General features: G+C 41.1%; 1 protein-coding gene across 4 annotated transcripts in view; it reads right to left on the bottom strand.

The window, feature by feature from the left end:
• The window catches only part of LOC149204267 (uncharacterized), a 320,269-nt gene that overhangs the window by 233,236 nt on the left and 62,890 nt on the right, over positions 1–24,143 (bottom strand). For all 4 annotated transcript variants that reach the window (XM_089394656.1, XM_089394657.1, XM_089394658.1 and 1 more), the window contains exon 3: positions 21,003–21,272. In XM_089394656.1, coding sequence (XP_089250782.1) covers positions 21,003–21,272 — 270 coding nt within the window. The remainder of the gene's footprint in view (positions 1–21,002; positions 21,273–24,143) is intronic.

Below are 24,143 nucleotides of genomic sequence, written 5' to 3'. Positions count from 1 at the left end.
TGGTTGAGCCTCACTGGATTGGTGCCAAGAATCTTCTGAGATATCTTCGGGGCACAATCTCTCATGGATTGAGATACACTGTCGGAAATATGAAACTGCATGATTATTCGAATGTTGACTGGGAAAGCAGTGTGGAGGATCGCCAGAGCATTTCTCAGTGCTGGTTCTCTTTGGATTCTGCTTCGATATCATGGATGAGCAGGAAGTAGAAGTCAGTTGCTATAAGCACCATCGAGACCGAATACATAGCTACCAGTATGATCTCGTGTGAAGCTACATGGTTGCAGAAGCTCTTAAGTGAGTTGTTTGTACACATGATGAATACCACTGTGATTCTATGTGACAACCAGAGGGGGGATTCGATTATTAAGGAATCCCATCTTTGATGATTGCTCCCGCAGATAGACAACAGATACTGCCTTATCTGGGATATGGTAAGTCGATGAGCGAGGAGGCTCCATCACATTGAGACTGATGTACAGGTCGCAGACATTTTGTCAAAGCCCCAAGGAAAGGTCAAATCTGTGACTTTCCCAAACGACCTGGAGTCGTTGAGAGACCTTCTTATAAGGGTCTTGCATGTTGCATGCATTGAGCTCTGGGAGCTCTGGGGGGCTTGGGGTATTTACTAGAGCAACATACGACCACAAGGTGACTCATCCTCCCCTGGTGGTGCGCTATGTACAAAATGACAGGTTCAACCTTCCCCTGTGATACCCCGTGGCGACTATGGAACAGGGTGATTAGTTCTCCTGTGGGTCGGGATAATTAGTTCTCCCATGGCAACTGTGGAACAGGATGATTAATTCGCGTTGATGTTCTTGGTGAACTTCCGTCTAGACATATGTTTTGCAGTTAGCATGGTGAGCTCATATTTGGTTGAGCCTCACTGGATTGGTGCCAAGAATCTTCTGAGATATCTTCGGGGCACAATCTCTCATGGATTGAGATACACTGTCGGAAATATGAAACTTCATGATTATTCGAATGTTGACTGGGAAAGCAGTGTGGAGGATCACTAGAGCATTTCTCAGTGCTGGTTCTCTTTGGATTCTGCTTCGATATCATGGATGAGCAGGAAGTAGAAGTCAATTGCTATAAGCACCATCGAGACCGAATACATAGCTACCAGTATGATCTCGTGTGAAGCTACATGGTTGCAGAAGCTCTTAAGTGAGTTGTTTGTACACATGATGAATACCACTGTGATTCTATGTGACAACCAGAGGGGGGATTTGATTATTAAGGAATCCCGTCTTTGATGATTGCTCCAGCAGATAGACAACAGATACTGCCTTATCTGGGATATGGTAAGTCGATGAGCGAGGAGGCTCCATCACATTGAGACTGATGTACAGGTCGCAGACATTTTGTCAAAGCCCCAGGGAAAGGTCAAATCTGTGACTTTCCCAAACGACTTGGAGTCGTTGAGAGACCTTCTTATAAGGGTCTTGCATGTTGCATGCATTGAGCTCTGGGAGCTCTGGGGGGCTTGGGGTATTTACTAGAGCAACATACGACCACAAGGTGACTCATCCTCCCCTGGTGGTGCGCTATGTACAAGATGACAGGTTCAACCTTCCCCTGTGATACCCCGTGGCGACTATGGAACAGGGTGATTAGTTCTCCTGTGGGTCGGGATGATTAGTTCTCCCATGGCAACTGTGGAACAGGATGATTAATTCCCCTGTGGGCCGGGATGATTAGTTCTCCCGTGGCAACTGTGGAACAGGATGATTAGTTCTCCAGTGGCAACTGTGGAACAGGATGATTAGTTCCCCTGTGGGCCGGGATGATTAGTTCTCTCGTAGCAACTGTGAAACAGGATGATTCGTTCTCCTGTGGACAGGATGATTAGTTCTCTTGTCGAGGCATCCTACCCATGCAGTCTGGGACTCATGGAAAGTACCTCTCATCTGATCAATGAGCAGGGAAATGGGGTTAAGGACCAACGTAGTACTATCGATGGACACATTGATGTATCTACCGTACTCCATATGCTAGGATGACCTCCATTGATCTGGGATCAATGAAACTGATCTGGGATCAGTATGAGAGGTTCGAGACACTCTCTTGTGATATTGATCTTGGATCAATAAAACTGACTTCGAGCCAGTAAGAGTGATGTGACACACTCTCTTAAGATGAAACTAACTTCAGGTCAGTAGAGAATGGTATGAGACATTCTCGATCAATTCTTCTTCTTCATGGTTCAGCAGAGCAGTGCAGGGCACTAATGGCAGAGATAGTACAATCGGACATATGGATCAGCGGATGGAGTTCTCCCTAGTTGAGAGGGAGTGTTAAAATTGGCAACTAGGGCCAAACTCCATGTGGGTCATCTTATTAATGGACGTTGATATTTTTCTTTGATCCTTCTAATCGAGAGGTGTAGGATTAATCTAAAGATCATCTGATTCCGATAAGTATTCATGGAAATATGAATTTATTTGTGTTATGGGACAATTCGTCAAAGTCGGCTAGCAACCAAATAAACCCCACTTGTGCTCAACGTTTTAGTATAAATAGAGGTGGCCTTCAAGTCATTTCAACACACTTGGGATCTCTTCCTCTCTACTTGTCTTTGGGTTTTAGTAGGAGGAGAGATCCTAAGGGATAACGCTGCCCTAATCCAGAGGGTAGAAGCCAGAACAGTCGAAACTGTCGGGAAAAGCCGGAACAGCCGAAACTGTCAGAACTGTCGGAACTGCTGGGAACTGCCGGGAATTGCCGGAATTGCCGGAATTGCCGAAACTGTCGGGAATAGCCGGAATTGCCAGAACTGTTGGAACTGCCGGGAAAAGCTGGAAAAGTCGAAACTGCCAGCACTGTCAGAATTGCCGGAACTACCGAAACTGCCGGGAATAGGCGGAATGGCCAGAATTGTCGGAACTGCCAGAACTGTCGGGAACTGCCAAAACTGCCGGGAATAGCTGGAATTGTCGGAACTGTCGAAACTGCCGAGAATAGCGGAACTGCCGGGAATAGCCGGAACAGCTAGGAAAGCTGATGCAGAGGGCAGAAGTCGGAATTGTCAGGAACTGCCGGGAATAGCTGGAATTTCCAGAACTGTCGAGAATAGACTAAATTGCCGAAACTGCCGGAACAGCTAGAGCATCTGTCTACGAAAGAGAGCAGCATGCAAGGGACAACTAACTAACATTGGGACTGTTAGCTCTGCTACAGTTTGCAACATTTCATGGGTTAAAGCAAGTCAGACAGTGCTAGTTTGGGTCGCAGAGGAGTTGTAGTTGTTCGTTTCATCCTTCTCCTTCATTTTTGTTATGCCCTTATAACTCCCCATACCATCATTTCATCCTTCCCTTGCTTGTTTCCTCATTCCCTCAAAACCCCTTTATCCTAGTTTTGGCCCCAAAACCCCTCATAATCTCTTTTTAGGCTCCCGGGCTCCCTTTTGGTTTAAACCCCATTACCCTTTATAAAAGCCCGAAAGCCTTTTAAACCCTGCATGAACCTTATATGTTTATTCCCGGGTGCTCAAGTCATAACCTTGGTTCATATAGCGCGCATATAATAAACTATAGCCCTAAGTTTTAATAGAGCCCGGGCCCGCCTGCACCTGTCACATCAACCCCGTATCACATGTCTGTTACCTCAACTGTCCGATCGCCCGCCTTTTGATCCAACGACTGACGCTTTCCCCGCTCCGTGAACCTGCATGTAATATAACCCCCGGGGAAAGTGGTTTACCCGCCATCGCATCTGCCACGTGTCTTCATATTATTGCATCGCACCCGTTTGTACGAAAACTGCCGAGCCCGGGTAAGCGGTGCGGGGAAACCGCTTACCGCCGCCGTACCCTTTCCCCGCTGGTTAATGTGCTCGCATCTCTGTCGCCCGTGAACCGTCGGATCTCCCCGATTATGATCCGACGGCCCCCATTTAACCCAATCGCCCGTCTCCCGATACCCTCCATAAACTAATCTCGTCCGTCCATGTGTATGATCCGACGTTCCGCGATGCTCCGCTCCCATATACTCCTGGTAAGCCATTCCAAACAGATCTTGGCCGTCCTTTTTGCCATCCGATGGCCAGTGTTTCCCCTTGTCCCTTCTTAATGTATATTGCTGTGTTTTTAGCCAATTATGAGCGCGCGAAGAAGCAAAAGATGATCCGGTTTTCAGTGCATTTAATCCTCAGCAACTCCATTCAAAGAACAGCATGGTCAAGGACAAGAAAGTACTGCCTCGAGCAGTAGAATTCATGCAGCAGTTATGAACATTTTGCAAGAAACATTCCACCTGTTCAAGCAGTACACCAAAGTACCAAAGATTGTCAAATTTGTTAATTAAAATAGTCAAAATGTATCAGAAGCCCATAATACTTTGTAAATGCAGTTGGTGGTCAATTAACACACCTCCACGCATACCCTAGCAGAGATTTTTGTAAACTAATTCTATATATACTCAGAAAAATGATGTAATCAGGTTGATGAGTGTTAGATGAGTGTCATTTTGCTGTGAGCTTCAACTTCTGGAAACTGTAACTGCTATGTAACCAGCAGCTTCTGGTTTTCATTTCCAACTAATACAAGCTTCTTTTGCTGTTAATTGTTCACTTTCCACTTCTTCTTCTTGTCCCAGGCTGTGCCTGCTTTGCAGATATTCATGTGTTGTTAATGTTTAGCATTAGAGAGGCTGTCATCCCACCTCTGTGTTAGAATTTAGCATGTATCATTGAATTTGTGTGCAGGTTTTGTTGTTTTAATGCCAGAGAGCTGTCATCCTGTCTGTGTATTAGAAAACAGATTTACAGACCTTTTCACTAGTTGCAACCGGCCATCACAAGGTCCTGTGCATCCGTTGGTGTGGTCAGTCTTCTCCATTATCACATTTCCCTTAAACTGTGAGTAATTGGTGGTTTAAAGCCTTGTACTCTGGGGGTGTTCACCCATGTCTGGGGTCAATCATAGTAGAAGTGGTTATCTGGCTTGAACAATGTTGCACGAAGCGGGAGCGAAGCGCGAAGCGGAAGCGCGGAGCGCGGAAGCGTCATTTTCCAAAAATCTAGGAAGCGAAGCGTCCGCGGAAGCGTCTGCTATATATATATATATTTTTATATTTTTTTGCATTTATACTCAAAACAAACATCCCAAATACCAAATTAATTGTAGAAGACATGAAAACATGCATATTTTTGCATAAATCAAGATAGATATGGCATCCATGATTCCATTGTAGTTACTAGTATGTACAACAATCATCTATATTCTAGCTATTACAAACATACATCAAATTTTTAAGCATATTATAAAACATAAAACATTTAAGCATATTATAAAACATAAAACATAGAGCATATTATGATTTATCTAGCAAGTGAGCAACTGTCAACATTTGTCATGTCCAAAATTCAAATAATAATGTTTACAAAATATGTCACTTGGTCACCGCCAAGCCAAAAAGGTTCAAAATTCAAATTCACAAGTCTACAAGTCTAATGAGTAATCTATGACAAAAAGAAGTAGATTGTGAATATATCTACTAATCTCTCCTCCTTCCACCACGAATAGAACGTGATGGCGGGCCTCCACGTGGTGGCAATGAAGAAGATGGTCCCTGTGTAAGTCGTGGCACTGAAACTGATGAAGAAGAACCCCCTGCTGTTGGTGTTGAACCATGGAACCTAGGAACCAAGGGACCAGATGGGGGTGGGGGTGGTGGCATATCAACACGGTCATCATCATCCTAGAATCGCTCAAAAAATTCATGCAAAAAAAAAAAACACTAGTTAACAAAAAAATTAAAAACATGAATTAGAGAAATGCTTTATAAGGGAAAATTGGAAAATTCATACCACAATGGACATACCTGGATAAGAGCATCCTCTAATTGCTCTAGTCGCAACACTCCATCCTCCAAATTGGGCTCCTCTGGATTCTTGTCCCAAATCAACAAGTCTTTATTAGACTTTGCATCTTCACAGTAATGGGACAACAATCGCAAGTTGTAATGAACATAAACCAAGCTCTCTGCCAGGTCTAAATTCAACCTGTTCCTTTTAACACTGTGGATGAAAGAATAAGAGCTCCAACACCTCTCTGCAGAAGAAGTGTTTACCACCTGTGATAGCACCCGCAATGCCAAACTCTGTAGAAGTGGAGTACCCCCTCCATGCATGTTCCACCACTCAAGAGCAGAAAAAGTCTCTCGATCTTGAATTGCATGCATGCTCCCAAATGGACCAGTGTTGAGCGTATAGTTGCTCACCTGTCTCCGTACCAATGCAGCCTCTTCATCATCAGGGATTAATCTACTCAATGCAGCCATATATTTTTCGTGAACCTCTCTATCTTGGTGTGGTTTTTTCCTGCTTCCCCCCCCAGGTGCTGGTGTTGAAAGCCATGATGGATGATAGTATTTAGGTGTCAAAACATATGCTAATGCATGCAATGGAATATTTAGCATTTCCCATCGGTTTTGCACCTCTACACGAATATAATTGTACAAGGTGGTATCTCTAGGCTCAACAATGTCTTTAATCTGCCCCAACATGCTATCCATTTGCTCATACACCTCCCCAATTACTGGTCGATCTGAATCTGCACACTTGATCATGTAATAAATTGGTTTGGTGAATTGCAAAACATATTTAACCTGTGACCAAAAGTAACTGTCAAGAACAGTGTCCTTGACTACATTAGCACCATCTGTGTCAGTGTTAATTTCATCCCATGTTTCAGCACACACCAGATTAGTTAAAGCTTGTCTCACCCTCACTAGCCGCCTAAAGGTGAGGTAATAACTAGCAAATCTTGTCTTTGCAATTTTAAGCAATTGCAACTTGGAGTAAGTGCCATAGAAGTAGTTTACCCTTGTATGCCCTGTGATGAATTTAATGAGCTGCTTCCCTTTCCTGTAAACCTCAGCAATCCACCCACAATCTTTGTGTTTCACAATATCATGCATCAAAAGGTTCAATGTGTGAACCAGGCACCCAGACCAAAAGATGTGTGGATGAGTACACTCAATAATTTTTCCTGCTGCCTTACAATTTGCTGCATTATCTGTGATCACTTGAACCACATTATTCGGACCAACATCTTTGATTGATTTCAATAGGAGATCTGCAATGTTTTGTGCAGTTGCACTGATGGAGGAGTCATGACATGCAATAAATACTGCACCACTAGAAGAAACACCAAGAACATTTATCAAATGTTGGTTTCTAATATTTGTCCACCCATCTGATACAATGGATACCCCAGAATCCACCCACTCATGTGTAAAACGTGTCAAAGCTCTTTGAACCTTAGCTTTTTCTCTTTCTAATAACACTGTTCTAGCTTTCTCATAGTTGGGGGCCTTGTATCCTTTTGGGGCTTCATTGATGGCCTTTACCATGTCATGCCAATAGGGAGAGCGAAGCACATTGAATGGTACACCGCAAGCACAAAGAAAACGGACTATCTTTCCATCCACATCATCCCTCCCAGCAACATTAAGGAAATCCCCTATTGTTCTTCTACCTCCAGAGGTTGCAGAAGTACCATGAGGAGATGGGCAACTACCAAATTTAGAGGTTGCACTTGATTCAGAATGAGTTTTTTGTTTCTTGTTTTTTTGTTGTGCAGCCATCTCTATTTGGATGTATTTTCTTCTTTCTTCAGTTGAAATGTTTGGGCAAATTTGTACCCCCACAGAACCCTTTTTTTCATCACTGTCCAGCACCCCACAAAGATGCCTCCTCAGACGGGTATATGAACCACAATATGGTTTTCCTCCATGACAACCATGAGGGCACACAAATTTGTAAGATCCACCACCCTTTCCCCCATCAAGTTTGGTCACATAGTTCCACAAGGGTGTTGATGTACCTTTCCCATCTTGTGCTTCAGTGTCCCCTTCAAGTTCATCCCCTTCCTCTTCAAACCCTTCCTCCTCATCATACATTGGGTCACTACTATTAGGACCAAGTTCATCCCCTTCCTCTTCCCTTCTATTCCTCACCCTTGCCATCATTAAAACCAAGAGTGGAATGATACATAGAAGCCAAAAGAACACCATCTTGGAATATGGATATAGGTGGTGGACAACCTGTAAATAAAGGAGCAAGTAGAAACAATGGGAAAGAGTAGGAGAGGGAGGAGAAAAATACAAATTTTTTTTCAAAAAAACAAGGGAGTTTGGGGTTTGAACTTACCTCTTTAGCTCTTGTAGATGAAGTCCTCCAAGCTCCTCCTCCTTCTCCTAGCTCCTCCTTCTTCACTCCTCCAAGCTCTCCTCTCTTCTCCTCTCCTTTCCTCTCTTCTCTTCTCCTCTCCTCTCTTCTCTTCTCCAACTCTCATAAACTCAAAGTGAGAAAATGAGGAATGAATGGGAGCTTTATGCTTTTCATTCCTCACCTAAACTCACCCTAACCCACCCCCTCATTGCAAGTTAAGTTAACTTTTAAAAAAAATTAAAAAAAATTGAAGTGTCATTCCTTAGCCCGCGCGGATTTTTCGGAAGCGCTTCGAAGCGCTCGTGAAGCGTGCGCTTCCGGGCCCGAAGCGTGGCGCTTCCGGAGGCCCGAAGCGCCCTCCGAAGCGCGCTTCGGGGGCAACGCTTCTCAAAAACCAGGAATCGCTCAAAAAATGCGGAATCGCGCTTCCTTTGGCGCTTCCGGAACGCTTCCGTACGGGACGCGATTCCGGCCTAGGATCCGGGGGGGGGCGCTTCCTGCAACACTGGGCTTGAATATGCAACATTTTTTTCATTCATCCACCATTTATCCAACATTTTTGTTGAGTTTGTAATGTTCCCGAGCATCACTGATATACAACCTAGGTGAGTTTCTTGGGGTGATAACATTAATTGGCGTCGTTGCCGGGGAGAGGAGAATCGAAGCTCAGCTTCCCTGGGAGAACGACACAGCTTCAAGCTTTGATGACAAGGTTTGAACACAGATTTTGGTTGTAATCATCTGTCTGGCAACTCCATTGGAGGAAGACCATCCTTTGGCGACTCCACATTGAAGTTCTATCTCAGTTTGTGAGACACACTCGAAGAAATCCTTAGAAATCACCAGCCGAACCAGTACCTGAACCTGAGAGGACCGTTAAATCGAAGAAATCTAAACAGAAAGGGGCATCAGGATCAGGTAAGCCTAAGAAATCTAATTCATCTCTGAAAGATAAAGTCATAGCTGAAGATGTACAGTTTGAAGATTTAGAAATCAGCCCTGTTAATAAGGAAAAACCTTCAGAGATTAGTTTAGCCCTTTGCTCAGTTAGTTCCCCTTTGAATCTCAGTCCAAATAAAGCTTCCCATTTAGTCCAAAACATCCCTTTATCTTTGCCATCCATCACATTACTCCCTACCATTCAATCTGCTAGTATCCTTCCACATATTCCAATCATGGCAGGACAGCAAGCACCTACAAGGATAGAAAGAATTGTAGCTGCCAGATATGGACCATTGGTCTTGCCTGTTCCTTTAATTCCTATGCCTGTGGGAGAATATCAAAAATATATGCCTAAATTCACTGGAACAGAGGGAGTGACAGCAGAAGAACATCTTGAAGCTTTTTACAGTTATGCTGATAATTTAGATATAAGTGAAAATGATGTGTGGATGAGAGTTTTTGTCCAGAGGCTAGGAAGTGGTTCAGAGAATTACCCTAGAGATCTATAACAGATATCGAAGCATTACATGATGCATTTTTGAAGCAATGGGGAGATAAAAAAGACTTGTTGTATTATCATACTGAGTCTGGTAATTTGAAAAGGGAAAATGGGGAATCAATACCTGATTTTAATAAAAGATTCAATCGCATGTATAGTAAGATACCAGTTGAGGTAAAACCTACTCCTACTTCTACCAAACTCACTTATGCCAATGCTTTTGACTCTGATTTCTACCTGTTATTGAGAGAAAGGAGATGTGCTACACTGGCAGACATGCAGGATGTAGCCCTAGAAGTAGAATCTAATATCATGGTTGCAGAGAAACTAAAGAGTCAAGCTGATAGAAGGAGACAGAGAAATCAGGCTTCTACTTCTTCTACATCATCTTCAGAGCCAAAATTAAATAAAATGACTAAGATGATAGAGTCAATGGCTGCTGAAATTTCAATGCTGAAAATTGAACAGAACTCAGGGAAAACAAGGCAGCAGAACACATTTGCTCCAAGGAATCCAAATCCATTCAGAAGAGCAAATGAGCAGTTACAAATAATGCAGAGGGGTGAAGATTCAAAAGAAGATCAAAAAGTCAAAGCTCCTTTCCAAAATGTAGTCATGGAGGAGGAACAATATGAAGAAGATGAGGATGAAATCCATTGCGTGGAGGAAAAGGCAGTGCTGAATTTTTGACATTGGCTGAGTATGAAGAGTCTTTACTACAAGAACAAAACAGTCAGGAGTGGAACAGAGGAGCTGTTCTACAATCTGGTGAGCAGCAGCAGAGATACAATCTGAGGTGCAATGCAAAGAATGTCAAAGAAAATCTTGCACAAAGAGTTGTTGTCCAAACAGAACCTCAAAATGGCAAGCAGAGAAGACCAGCAGTTGATCCAGTGATCCTCAAAGCTCCAGTTCAAGAGGTAAAAAGTTCTGATAAGTCATCTTTTTCTTTTAGCTTTGAGTCAGAAGTTCACAAATTGAAAATATCTGTGCCTCTGGTTGAGTTGGTAAAAAGTGAAGTATTTAGAAAGCCTATCCTTGAAGCCCTTAAGCTAGAAACCAAACAAACCTCCACTGACTCTATTAAATTGCAAGATGACAAGCCTGCCATTGTGCTTAGCCCTATGATTGAACCTGCTGATAACAATTCTCCATCTTTTTATGTCTCATTGACCATTCATGACAAAATCCTCCACAATTGCTTGCTAGACACAGAGGCCAGCCACAATTTAATGCCTAAAGCTATCATGGAAGAGTTAGGCCTTGATATCACTAGACCCTATCATGATTTATTTTCTTTTGATTCAAGGAAGGTGAAATGTCTTGGATTGATTAAAGATCTGGCCATTACCTTAACTCAGCTGCCCATGAAGAGTATGATGATGGATATTGTGGTAGCAGATGTGCCTCCCAAGTTTGGTATGTTGTTGTCCAGAGGGTGGATTAAGAAATTAGGTGGGACATTACAGAATGATTTATCTTATGCAACTGTCCTAGTGTTTGGAGGAGAAAGTAGGAGGTTATATAGAGAAGCACAGCTGGCATACATCATTAGTGATGAGAAGAACCCTACAAATCATCTTATATATGCAGTGGACACTGATTTTGGAGCATGTATTCTCTAGATAAATTTCATAAGGTCGTAATGCAGCTCAGACAACCAACAGTTCAGGCCGAGAAAGAGCAAGGAAGTCAAATTTGGTAGATGTTCTTTAATGGAGCATGTTCCAAGGAGACTGCAGGAGCAGGGGTGGTGCTAGTATCTCCACAACAAAAAAGCATTCAGCTGTCTTTCAAGCTGGTTTTTCAAGTCACAAATAACATAGTAGAATATGAAGCTTTGTTGTTAGGCCTTAATGCAGCAAAAGACAGAGAAATCAAGAATCTGAAGGTATTTGGAGATGTTGATCTGATTATCCAACAAGTGAATAAAACGTTTCAAGCAAAGCATCCAAGGCTGAAAGCATACAGAGATGAGGTATGGAGAATCAGGGATGCCTTTGATTTTTTCTGTATTTCATACATTCCTAGAGCCCAAAACCAGCTTGTTGATTCTCTTGTTGTTTCTGCTAGTCTATTTATACCTCCTATGCCTCTCAGACTAGTGTATGAAGTCCAAGTGAAACATAGACCTTCCTTGCCTGATAATGTCCACCATTGGAAAGTTTTTGAAGATGATAATGAGTTGAATAGATTCCTTCAAGTCATTGATGAATTTTCTGAAATGCAAATTGACCAAGAAAATGATGCCTTGTTAGAGAAACCCCAGTCCCAGCTTAGAAATAAAATTAGGAAAAACAGCATAGTCCATCTTCCTAGTAATCATATTCCTAAAGGCCTAATTCCTCTTGAGAGACTGTTTGACCAAAATGATGTGCCTTACAAAGCTGTCCAAAAAGAAGAGCAATCAGCAGTGCGTAAGCATGACATAGGAAGTCCAGGTCAGCCTAGATATGTAAATCTGTCCACTCATTTGTCTGCTGATCAGAATGCTGAATACTGCAATTTAATGAGGCAATTTGCTGATGTGTTTGCCTGGGAATACAGTGACCTGAAAACTTATGATAGGAATATAATTCAGCATAAAATCCCTCTGGAAAAAGACACTGTTCCTTTTAAACAAAAGCTGAGACCAATAAACCCTATGCTTCTTCCATTGATTGAAAAAGAAATTAAAAAGTTGTTGGCTGCCAAGATTATTGTGCCTCTCAGATATTCTAAATGGGTAGCCAATTTGGTGGTGGTGAGGAAGAAGAGCGGAGAAATCAGACTGTGTGTTGATTTCAGAAATTTGAACAAATGCTCTAAGAAAGACAACTATCCTCTGCCAAAGATGGAGCATTTGCTGCAAAAGGTCTCAGGAGCTAAAGTGATGTCATTTTTGGATGGATTTTCAGGCTTTAATCAGATTGTTGTGCACCCAGATGATCAAGAAAAGACTGCATTTACCACTCCTTGGGGCACTTTTATGTATGCCAAAATGCCATTTGGATTGATGAATGCTGGAGCCACCTTTCAACGAGCTATGGATATAGCATTTGTGGGAGAGAAGGAAAAATTTGTGCTTATCTACCTTGATGATATAACAGTTTACTCCAGCAGCCATCAAAATCATTTGCAACATTTAAAAAAAGTGTTTTTAAGTGCAGAAGGTTTGGAATATCAGTCAATCCCAAAAAATCACAATTTGCTTTGAATGAAGGCAAGCTGTTAGGACATATTGTGTCTGCTGCAGGTGTTCAAATTGATCCAGAAAGAGTCAAAGCAATTCAGGCTTTGATTGTCCCCAGATCAAAGAAAGATATACAGTGTTTTCTGGGCAAAATTAATTTTGTTAGGAGGTTTATTCCAAATTTCGCAGAACTTGTGAAGCATGTCACCTCCATGTTGAAGAAAAGATCAGCAGTAAGATGGACTGATACAGCAAAAAAATCATTTGATTCCATCAAGAAGGCTATAATGGAAGCTCCCACATTAATAAGTCCTGACTACAGTAAGAAGTTTCATCTGTTTTCATTTGCCTCTGAAGACACCATTGCCGTTGTTTTATTGCAACAAGATGAGGAAGGTTCAGAACATCCAGTGGCGTTTTTCAGCAAGAACTTGAGGGATGTTGAACTAAGGTATGATATCATAGAAAAGCAGGCATATGCTCTTATTAAATCCTTAAAGGCTTTCAGAGTTTATATCTTGCATTCAAAAATAATTGCATATGTGCCTTCTGCTGCAATTAAAGATGTCCTAACACAACCTGATGCTGATGGAAGAAGGGCAAAATGGATTGCAAAAATGATTGAATTTAACATAGAGCTGAAGCCCACTAAGCTGGTCAGAGGTCAGGGGCTTGCTAAGTTATTGGCTGAAGAAAATTGCAGATCATTAGACATTGATTTCCTATGCACAATTGCAGAAAATGGACAGATAGATATAGAAGAACAAGCAGCTGAAACAGAGAGGAAGTCAGTGGCTGAAAATCTAGCTTTATGTAGTTGGTATGCTGGAATTATTGATTTCTTGTTGAAGCTAGAGATCCCTTCAGGATTTACTCAAAGCCAAGCTAGAACTTTAAAACTCAGAGCAGCAAAATATTGCATTATGGAAAATCTGTTGTACTGGAGGGATCCATCTGGAATATTTTTAAGGTGTCTGGACAAAGAACAATCAAAAGAAGTTATGCAGCAGTTTCATTCCAGCATGTGTGGAGGGCACCATTATTGGAAAACCACAGCCCATAAAATTCTCAGAGCTGGGTACTATTGGCCCACTTTATTTTCTGATGTATTTGCTTTTGTTAAATCTTGTGACAGGTGCCAAAGATTTGAAGGAAAGCAGCAGTTGAAATCCCTGCCCCTAAAACCAATTCAGGCAAAAGGACCTTTTCAGCAGTGGGGTTTGGATTTCATTGGTGAAATCAATCCGCATTCCAGTGGCCAGCACAGGTGGATATTAGTTGCCACTGATTATTTCACAAAGTGGATTGAAGCAGTCCCTACAAGGAAGGCTAATCATAATGTGGTCATAAAATTTTTGACAGAGAATATCTTCAGCAGATTTGGTTGTCCACATAAATTAATAACAGATAATGTAGCAGCCTTCAGGGCCAAAGAGCTGGTGGAAATGTGTGATTCAATGGGCATTAAACTTGTTCATTCCACCTCATATTACCCACAGGGAAATGGTCTAGCAGAATCCTCTAATAAAAGTCTGATTAGGATAATTAAAAAACTGTTAGAGGACAATAAAAAGAATTGGGATTCAAAGCTCAAATATGCACTATGGGCTGACAGAGTGACCATTAAAAAATCCACAGGGAATTCTCCTTTCAAGCTGGTATATGGCACTGAGGCTGTATTTCCAATCCAACTAACTCTCCCTGTGGCAAAATTCCTTCAAGAAGAGCAAGATGAAGAAGAAGACATGGCAAAGAGAATCACTGATTTAACAGAGTTGCATCAGATTAGAGAACAGCTAGTTGAAAAAGCTGCAGCACATCAAAGAAAGGTTAAGGAAGCCTTTGACAAGAGGGCAAAAAGAAATAATTTTCAGATTGGTGATTTGGTGTTGAAATGGGATGCACTGAAAGAAAAGAAAGGCAATCATGGGAAATTTGATGCTTTCTGGACAGGGCCTTTCATTATTTCACAGGTTCAAGGGAACAACACCTTCATACTGAAAAGTATGGGAGGAGAGATAGTTTTTGATGGCCCAGTCAATGGGCGGTTTTTGAAAGTTTATGTTGCTTAAGGTCTTCGGCCTTAAAGGTTGTAAATATTTTGTTTTTATCAGTTTTGTGCAGGCAAGTAGACTCCATGCCCAATGGAACACTAGGAATTTTGATTAATGTGTTTTCAGCTGGAAAGGCAGTGGTCTGCAGGTTCTTGAGACCTCACAGGGAGGATCTCATCCCCAGAAGGAGCCAGTGTTAGCTCTGCTACAGTTTGCAACATTTCATGGGTTAAAGCAGGTCAGACAGTGTTGGTTTGGATCGCAGAGGAGTTGTAGTTGTTCGTTTCATCCTTCTCCTTCATTTTTATTATGCCCTTATAACTCCCCATACCATCATTTCATCCTTCCCTTGCTTGTTTCCTCATTCCCTCAAAACCCCTTTATCCTTGTTTTGGCCCCAAAACCCCTCATAATCTCTTTTCAGGCTCCCAGGCTCCCTTTTGGTTTAAACCCCATTACCCTTTATAAAAGCCCGAAAACCTTTTAAACCCTGCATGAACCTTATATGTTTATTCCCGGGTGCTCAAGTCATAACCTTGGTTCATATAGTGCGCATATAATAAACTATAGCCCTAAGTTCTAATAGAGCCCGGGCCCGCCTGCACCTGTCACATCAACCCCGTATCACATGTCTGTTACCTCAACTGTCCGATCGCTCGCCTTTTGATCCAACGACTGACGCTTTCCCCGCTCCGCAAACCTGCATGTAATATAACCCCCGGGGAAAGTGGTTTATCCGCCATCGCATCTGCCACATGTCTTTATATTATTGCATCACCCATTTGTACGAAAGCTGCCGAGCGCGGGTAAGCAGTGCGGGGAAACCGCTTACCGCCGCCGTACCCTTTCCCCACTGGTTAATGTGTTCGCATCTCTGTCGCACGTGAACCGTCGGATCTCCCCGATTATGATCTGACGGCCCCCATTTAACCCGATCGCCCATCTCCTGATACCCTCCATAAACTAATCCCGTCCGTCCATGTGTATGATCCGACGTTCCGCGATGCTCCGCTCCCGTATACTCCTGGTAAGCCATTCCAAACAGATCTTGGCCGTCCTTTTTGCCATCCGACGGCCAGTGTTTCCCCTTGTCCCTTCGTCCCTTCTTAATGTATATTGTTGTGTTTTTGGCCAATTATGGGCGCGCGAAGAAGCAAGAGATGATCCGGTTTTCAGTGCATTTAATCCTCAGCAACTCCATTCAAGGAACAGCATGGTCAAGGACAAGAAAGTACTGCCTCGAGCAGTAGAATTCATGCAACAGTTATGAACATTTTGCAAGAAACATTCCACCTGTTCAAGCAGTACACCAAAGTACCAGAGATTGTCAAATTTGTTAATTAAAACAGTCAGAATGTATCAGAAGCCCATAATAGTTTGTAAATGCGGTTGGTGGTCAATTAAGACACCTCCACGCATACCCTAGCAGAGATTTTTGTAAACTGATTCTATATATACTCAGAAAAATGATGTAATCAGGTTGATGAGTGTTAGATGAGTGTCATTCTGCTGTGAGCTTCAACTTCTGGAAACTGTAACTGCTATGTAACCTGCAGCTTCTGGTTTTCATTTCCAACTAATACAAGCTTCTTTTGTTGTTAATTGCTCACGTTCCACTTCTTCTTCTTATTCCAGGCTGTGCCTGCTTTGCAGATATTCATGTGCTGTTAATGTTTAGCATTAGAGGGGCTGTCATCCCACCTCTGTGTTAGGATTTAGCATGTATCATTGAATTTGTGTGCAGGTTCTGTTGTTTTAATGCCAGAGAGTTGTCATCCTGTCTGTGTATTAGAAAACAGATTTACAGACCTTTTCACTGGTTGCAGTCGGCCATCACAGGGTCCTGTGCATCTGTTGGTGTGGTCAATCTTCTCCATTATCACCTTTACCTTAAACTGTGAGTAATTGGTGGTTTAAATCCTTGTAGTCTGGGGGTGTTCACCCATGTCTGGGGTCAATCATAGTAGAAATGGTTATCTGGCTTGAATATGCAGCATTTCTTTCATTCATCCACCATTTATCCAACATTTTTGTTGAGTTTGTATTGTTCCCGAGCATCACTGATATACAACCGAGGTGTGTTTCTTGGGGTGATAACAGGGACAGTTGTATAGTACTTAGCAGCAAATACACCAAGCATGCAATGTTACAGCTAACATGCAAGGGATAGCTGGCATGCAATAGCAAGCATTCAAAGGACAACAAGCATGCTAGGGACAACAAGCAAGCATGATGCAGCCAACACATAGGTCAGTGTGGCAACATGGTGCAGCAATGGCACATAATGCAGTACAGTGATGAGTACAGTCATGATTAATGAAGCATGATGAGATGCAGCATAGTGATGATGGGTGCAGCATGGTCCAGCACGATGAGGTGCAGCATGATGACGAAATGCAACACAACGATAGGTGAAGGAGTCACCTTGGAGAATCATTTGAAACAGCATGTCTTCAACTGATCTCATGTATCATCTTCTTAGAGATCTATGCTCTTATCTAGATAAGTCAAAGTGTTGACTTCTGTTGTAAACATACTATCTCTCTCTCTCTGTTGAACTATTGAAGAACATATAAGAAGAACTGATCAAGGGTTTCCCCACATTGGGGTTTGTCCCTGGCTAGCGCCACATCTTGTGTCCTCTTGTCTTGGCTTGTCTTCTGTGATTTATATTTATGTTCTATCTGCAATTTACTTTAATGTTGATGTGATTGTTAATCTGGAAAAGATATTGAGCTAACTATGAAAATTGAAATAAATTGCTCTAAGCATAGAACATACCTAAAATTAACATTATGCGTAGAAGCTAGGGCTAGCACTGCGGCTAGTGCAGATAGATTAGCCTCCTTTCCTCCTGCGTTTAGGGTTGCTTCCTCCAAGATTTCTCTCACACTAAAACCCAAGACAAGTGGAGAGAAATCAAGAGAGAAGTGTGTGTGAAATGACTCTCAAGTCATCTTCTTTTATACTAAAACGTTGAGCACATGTGTGGGTTATTTGGTTGCTGGCTGACCTTGACGAATTGTCTTATAACACAAATAAATTCATAACTCCATGAATACTTATCGAAATCAGATGATCTTTAGATCAATCCTACACCTCTCGATTAGAGGGATCCAAGAAAAATATCAGCTGCCATAAATAAGATGACCCACATGGAGTTTGGCTCTAGTTGCCAATTTTAACAATTTTGGCTAAGGGAAAGAACCCAGCATTTTCAACTTAGGGACTTAGGAGGAAATTCGACTTAATTTGGTTGCTAGTGGAAGGTGGGGGCCACCCACGTGGGAATTCGAACTAGGCCATTCGAATGGTTTGGAGGGAATTCAAAGTTTTGGATGGAGGGGCCCACATGAGGCAAGGAAGGCCCACAAAGATAAAAGGAGAGAGCTCTCATCTGGATTCATTCTTACACCTTGCAATCAAAATTACTTGATTGTTTGATCTGTTGTTTAGTTGAGTCAACCGGTTGTTTAGCCACGAATCTCTCAAGTGGGAGATTCAACGTCTACTTCGGGGGACCATCCGTGCCTGCCCCAGAGAGGCAGTTCCATAAGTATTTCAGGAGTTCCAGGAGTGTGTACAGCGCTACCATTCAGCCACAACAAGGAGTGTGTATTTCTGCTAGCTGGAGAATACGTAGGGGAGTTTGGAGCTATCAGTGATCAAGCATTTGCCGAGAGTTAGAGGATTGGGAGAGCAAAAAAGGGTCAGCCTTTCTTGTGAGTTTTGGAGCCAACAAAGCAAGGATCCCAGCAGTTCGATTTATAGTTACCCAGGGCCTACACAAAGAGCCACCACTAGGCTCACGTGGGAGTTGGAGGAAGGAATTGTAGAGTTGGAGTTGGCCAGGAGAAGTAGGAGATCACTTGGAGGGCCATTTGAGGAGGATTGTTGGAGTTGGGAGAGCATAGATTGACAGGATCAGTCATAGCAACAGAATTCGAAATTGGAGGAAGGCTGCGCTGTGAAAGGTCAATTTTTTAAAGTTGGAACCAAGGGAAACCATTTTTGGGTTTTTCTAGGTTTTGGGCAAAGATCACACTCCTGATTTTATAGAATTTTCTAGGCAGATCTAAGGGATCAAATAGGGATCCCAACTCAGATAGCAGCTAGAGGAGCTAAGGGGAATTTGGACCAAAATTCCAAGGTCAACATTTGGCCAATTCCTTAGTGGGTTTTTCTGGGTTTAGGCCAAGGAGCAAGGAGCTGAAATCTCATAATTTTCTGAGCACGGGAAGCAGTGATTCCAGCCTTTCGAAGTCAGCAGACAGAGCAGTTTTCTGGGGCAGCGCAGTTCAGTTTGGTGTAGCAGTTGTAGCAGCCTTCAATTCAGCGTTTTCTCACCTGGGTTTTGTCAAGCTTGTCCATTGAGACAAGCCCAAGTGCACCATTCTATTTTACTATTGTATTTTGCTCTTGAAGAAGTAATAAAATGGCTCAGCGGTTCTCTATTTCCATTGTTTCCATGGGTGCTTAATGTATATTTTGTTTTTCTGATTGTTGGATTGTTTGCTTGCTTTGTATATCACTTACATTCTTGTTTAGGATAATTACACTCTCAAAGAAGATGCAACAATATATAGGAACCTCAGCAACACTCAAAGCATGAACAAACTCAAACAATAAAAGCAGATAAACGTCATTCCATAGAAGCGTGCTCAACTAGAGAGAATCTTGTTTATTATGCTTTCAGGACAAAGCATTCCTTAAAGAGGGTGGCAATGTTACAGACATAATAATATGATAAATGATAAATAATTCGTTAATGGAAAGATGTGTCTTGTCAAAAAGACATGTTCATTAGTATGAGTAGGCACTCCATTTAGGTATTTATAACAGGTGCCCTCATTGTAATATCATCATTATCATATCAATCACTTTATGAATCAATATATTTTACTGCAGAATAATTCCCTTTTCACACATATAAACAGGGACTGTTTATTACAGAAAACTGATTTTCATGATAATATCTGTATTTCATAAGCATTACATAGCTCATTCTAGGGTGGCTATTAAGCAATGCAATGGGAAATATGAACTTCATGAAATGAGTTGTTTTTTGTCAGAGAGATTAAAATATCAGATTATGCAGAACAATTTTCTATCTTGAAGCAAAATTGTGGGTGAAAAACTTGAACATTACCGTCCTTTCCAGGCAATCAACATTGAATTTTAATAGCAACAAATTGCATGTCTCCTTGGTGATAAACAACCTACCCAGAAGGCAGAAAAATCAAAAATATAAATGCTTCCCACAACAAGTTGTTTATGGAGGATATAATAATAATAACCATCTGGCATGAATAACTAGAAACATGAAGATTATTCCCCCAAAGCTGGCTATAGCAGTCATACAACAGTCTACTTCCATGCACACAAGTATTTCAGTAACATGCAGTCTCTATTCCCTCTGAGATAGAATTGAAGGTAAGACTTTGATGGCAATTATATTTATAACGCCTCAAATACCTTGAATTCTTAATGCCTAGTTGCTTGGGCCTTAGATTTGTCCACGCATAGTGCTTATTCCCTTTTGTCGTCATAAAGCTTTAGAAGCTCATGTATTGTGCCATTGATTGCTATATCTTTCTTTTGGATTATTAGACCCCTTTTGTCTTACGTGAACTCTTTTTCCCAAGTCCAAACTTTTTGCATTATATATATGCACGCTGAACTTCTGAATTATTTTGTCAATATAAGTGTCCTAAGAGAACTTCTCTTAGCATCTCTGTATGTATCCTCTACAAATGATTATGACAGGTGAAAATGGCTAGTGCTGAATTGGGTGCTTTGTCATATACTCATCCAAATTGACACACAAATATGCCATCAATCAAAATCTGTCTTCAATCAATTCCTTGGTGAAGTTGATAAAAACCAAAATACTTGTCAAATGCATCATGAAAACGATTTTGAAAAAAGTTGATGACTTCTGGCAAACACACTTATCATATATTAGTATAGATGCATTCTAAAAATGCAAAGCTTGTCTTTCTTTACTGATATAATGACAACTCGCATTGCACATTTTCCAACGGACTATAAAATATAAACTCTTACTAAAAAAAAAACAATGACTAACCAATCCAATCATCAATGACATACCCAGATTCAAAAAGATGTATGTTTTTGGTCTGAGATTCACCTGCAATGACCATGCTTTTATTGTTTTATCCCCACTTCCACTATAAAGATATCCACCTTTAGAAATGGCTAATGCATGAACCCCACTATACCGCCAATCTCTATGCTCATACCATGTTGTAACAGGTTCTTGTCTAGGAACAGATTCAATAGCCCAGACAAAAATGCATCCTCCATAATCACCACTGAAGCATAGAGATGTTTTTGGATCAATAGCTAGAGCCAGTATTCTGTGTTGATGTCCTCTCAAAGTCTCCAAATGAGAATTAGTCTGTGTAGTGAAAGTGTCAGTAAACTCTAGAAAAAAATGTAAAATTAAAACAAATCAAAACAATGCTATTATTCTAGGGTTGGAATAAATGATACAACATAAGAAAAATGACACGTTACCAGTAAAAAACGGGAAACAATAGCTACCATCAAACTGATTTCATGCTAAAGGAAAACAGTGCTAATCATTGTTTTGCATGAGTTAAATGTCTCTCCATTTTTTCTTGTTTTCAAAAATACAGACTCTTTTCATACAAAATTGAGAAAAATATATCATGCAATTAAGGACTTTTCTCCCTCTGCCAATGCAGGAAAGGTGTTAAACTACACAAATGAAACAGTAGATTAAGATAAAACACTGAATGTATTTTCTATTCACAAGGATATACATATTAATACATGTGTATGACCCTTGGTTTCATATTCCAAGAGGTCTCTTGGGCTTCCATGGCTATTCAAATTCGTGCACACCAACCCTTAGCGGATTAGGTGTCCAACATCCCCCCCTTAACCCGAAGGAATGTATATGAGTCCAAGAAGAGAGTTGTAATACAAAAATGCAAAAAATGCATGGTAGCAATTGCTTGACTGTGCTCTCTAAAATGATGGGATAAGGTGGGAGAACTCGAGGTCTCAACTGGTGGTGGTTTAAGGATGACTACCAACACTGGAACGCTTAGTGCAGTTCCTGGAATAGTTCCAAATTTGGCTTGAAGCTGAAGTCTTCTACTAGAGAAAGTGCTCCCTAATTTTGTGAAAAGGGAGACCATTGAGGTCTCAACCTAAAATACTTGTTGCATTCTTGGAACAATTCCAACTCTAGCAAGAAGCTGAAATTTTCTGCTAGAGGAAGTGCTCCCTATTTTTCTTGAAAAGGGAGACCATTGAGGTGTCAACCTACAATGGTTTAAGGAAGGCCACCAACCAAAGTGCATGCTCATAGGCTTCTCTGGCTGCAACTCTAAATCTGGGTATGGCTAACTCTGGCTCTAGGCTCAGGCTTACTTGATTTATCTTTGAAGCTTGTGGATGTCCATCAGTTCCCCCTTGTCAAATACAAGGTGAGAAGATAAAGAAAACTCAACTGCGAGACTTTTCAATACTCGAGAACAAATTCTATGGTTGACCAAATATCTTCTTGATTGTTGAAGCCCATTGCCAAGGAGCGATCCATCCAAGGTGAATCTTCATTTTTGCATGAGGCTTGTTTCTAAAGCATCTGTTTGAATGATGAGTGTTTTTATGAAAATGATCACACAGGTGAAGATCAAAACAATGATCTTTCACAAGGCCAACTCTGTCACAATGTTGGCATATACCAATCTGTTGTGGTTGTAGAAGAGGAGGAGGTGAACTTGAATTGTCTTGAAGAAATCCAGCACTATGAAACTAGATGGGCTTAGAATAGTCTAGAATATGAAAGGACCCATCCTTGTGATATCCAAGACCAGTTTTGTTCATGTTATTAACAACTTCTTCCCAAGGTTTGATGATGGGCTTGGGAAGTGTAGACCGAACTTCTGCATCTTTAGTTTCTGGCAGTTGATGGGAGTCTGTCTCAAACTCAAATAGATTATTGTTTTGAACAAAAACTAGTTCAGAATGATGACTACACTGTTGTAACTCATCTCGTTGGAGCTAAGATTCGAGATGCAAAAACTCAAACTTTTCATGTGCATCTTGTAGAAAAATTTGAATATCAGCAAGAGTGGTTTTGCTGATTTTTACTGTGTTGTCAACGGTAGATAGGATTAGAGTTCTCAATAACTCCAATAAATTATCAATTTGAGCCATTTAAACTTCAAAAGGTTTTTTTGCAACTCAATTCATTAGCAGCAATCCAAAATTAATACAAAAAATCAATCTATTGCTTGTGCAAATCAATATTTAGTGCACTCAAATAAGAAACCAAAGATTAAGTTGGCTAACAATGAGGAAACATCCAAGCATGTGAAGTCATCCACCCACAAGGAAAACGAGTTAGGACAAATGCTCTATCACTCTATATTGACAGTTTTCTCAATATGCTAAGGCAAACAAGCTCTCAATAATCTCTAATGTCCAAATTACTTCAAATATCCAAAACCCCACAAGCTATAACTCCTCCACTGAACTAAACATTTTTTCCATAAATAAGAGATGCATCACACAAAATATTGGCTGCAACAATCCTTTCCTCATCTAGCCCAATTTGCCATAGTTATGCCAATGTAAAATGAGGATTGTCTCCTCTATCATGATATTCTTATCTTTATAAACATCCATGAAATATCTAAGAGACAAAGTTCTCAATATATAAAACCTGACAAAAACAGAAAAGAGGCAATGCTTTGAACTGTGGATTCAAAACCTCCATCCTGCCATTCATACAACATATATTAAGCAGTACCAATTTTTCCAGGTATTAAAGAAAACGTAATAAGCCATCGCGCACAAAAAGATTCAGATGTGACAAGATTGTGAGAGCAAACACTATAGCAAACAATTGTTCAATCTTTCAATTGGACATGTCATTCTTAGTCAAAGTAATCAACTTAGACAACATTAATTTATCCACTAGGCTATTATGAGGAGAAGCACCATATGGATGTGAAAGAAATGCATCAATAGAAAAAGAGTTACATGAGGCCAAAGGGGCATGTGGGTTTCAAAGGATAAGCAACCCGCAGCACCACTACACTAGCGCTCAACTACAAATGTATATACAAAACAACGTTAATATATTTGAACCAACGTGAACCAGTCATGAACCAATGCCAACGCATATATATAGCACGAACATGGCTGTCACAACTCATCAACGTACATTCAACATTTAACCAACACATATGACAACACAATCAACGAACCAACGAAGGTCGGGCTAGCGCAC

This window comes from Pinus tabuliformis, chromosome 1_2, assembly GCF_031772625.1.
Source record: "Pinus tabuliformis cultivar Carrire ecotype Pingquan chromosome 1_2, CPIR1, whole genome shotgun sequence".
Classification (NCBI taxonomy): domain Eukaryota; kingdom Viridiplantae; phylum Streptophyta; class Pinopsida; order Pinales; family Pinaceae; genus Pinus; species Pinus tabuliformis.
Note: the sequence above shows the minus strand (reverse complement) of the source record. Positions and strands in the feature narration are given on the sequence as shown.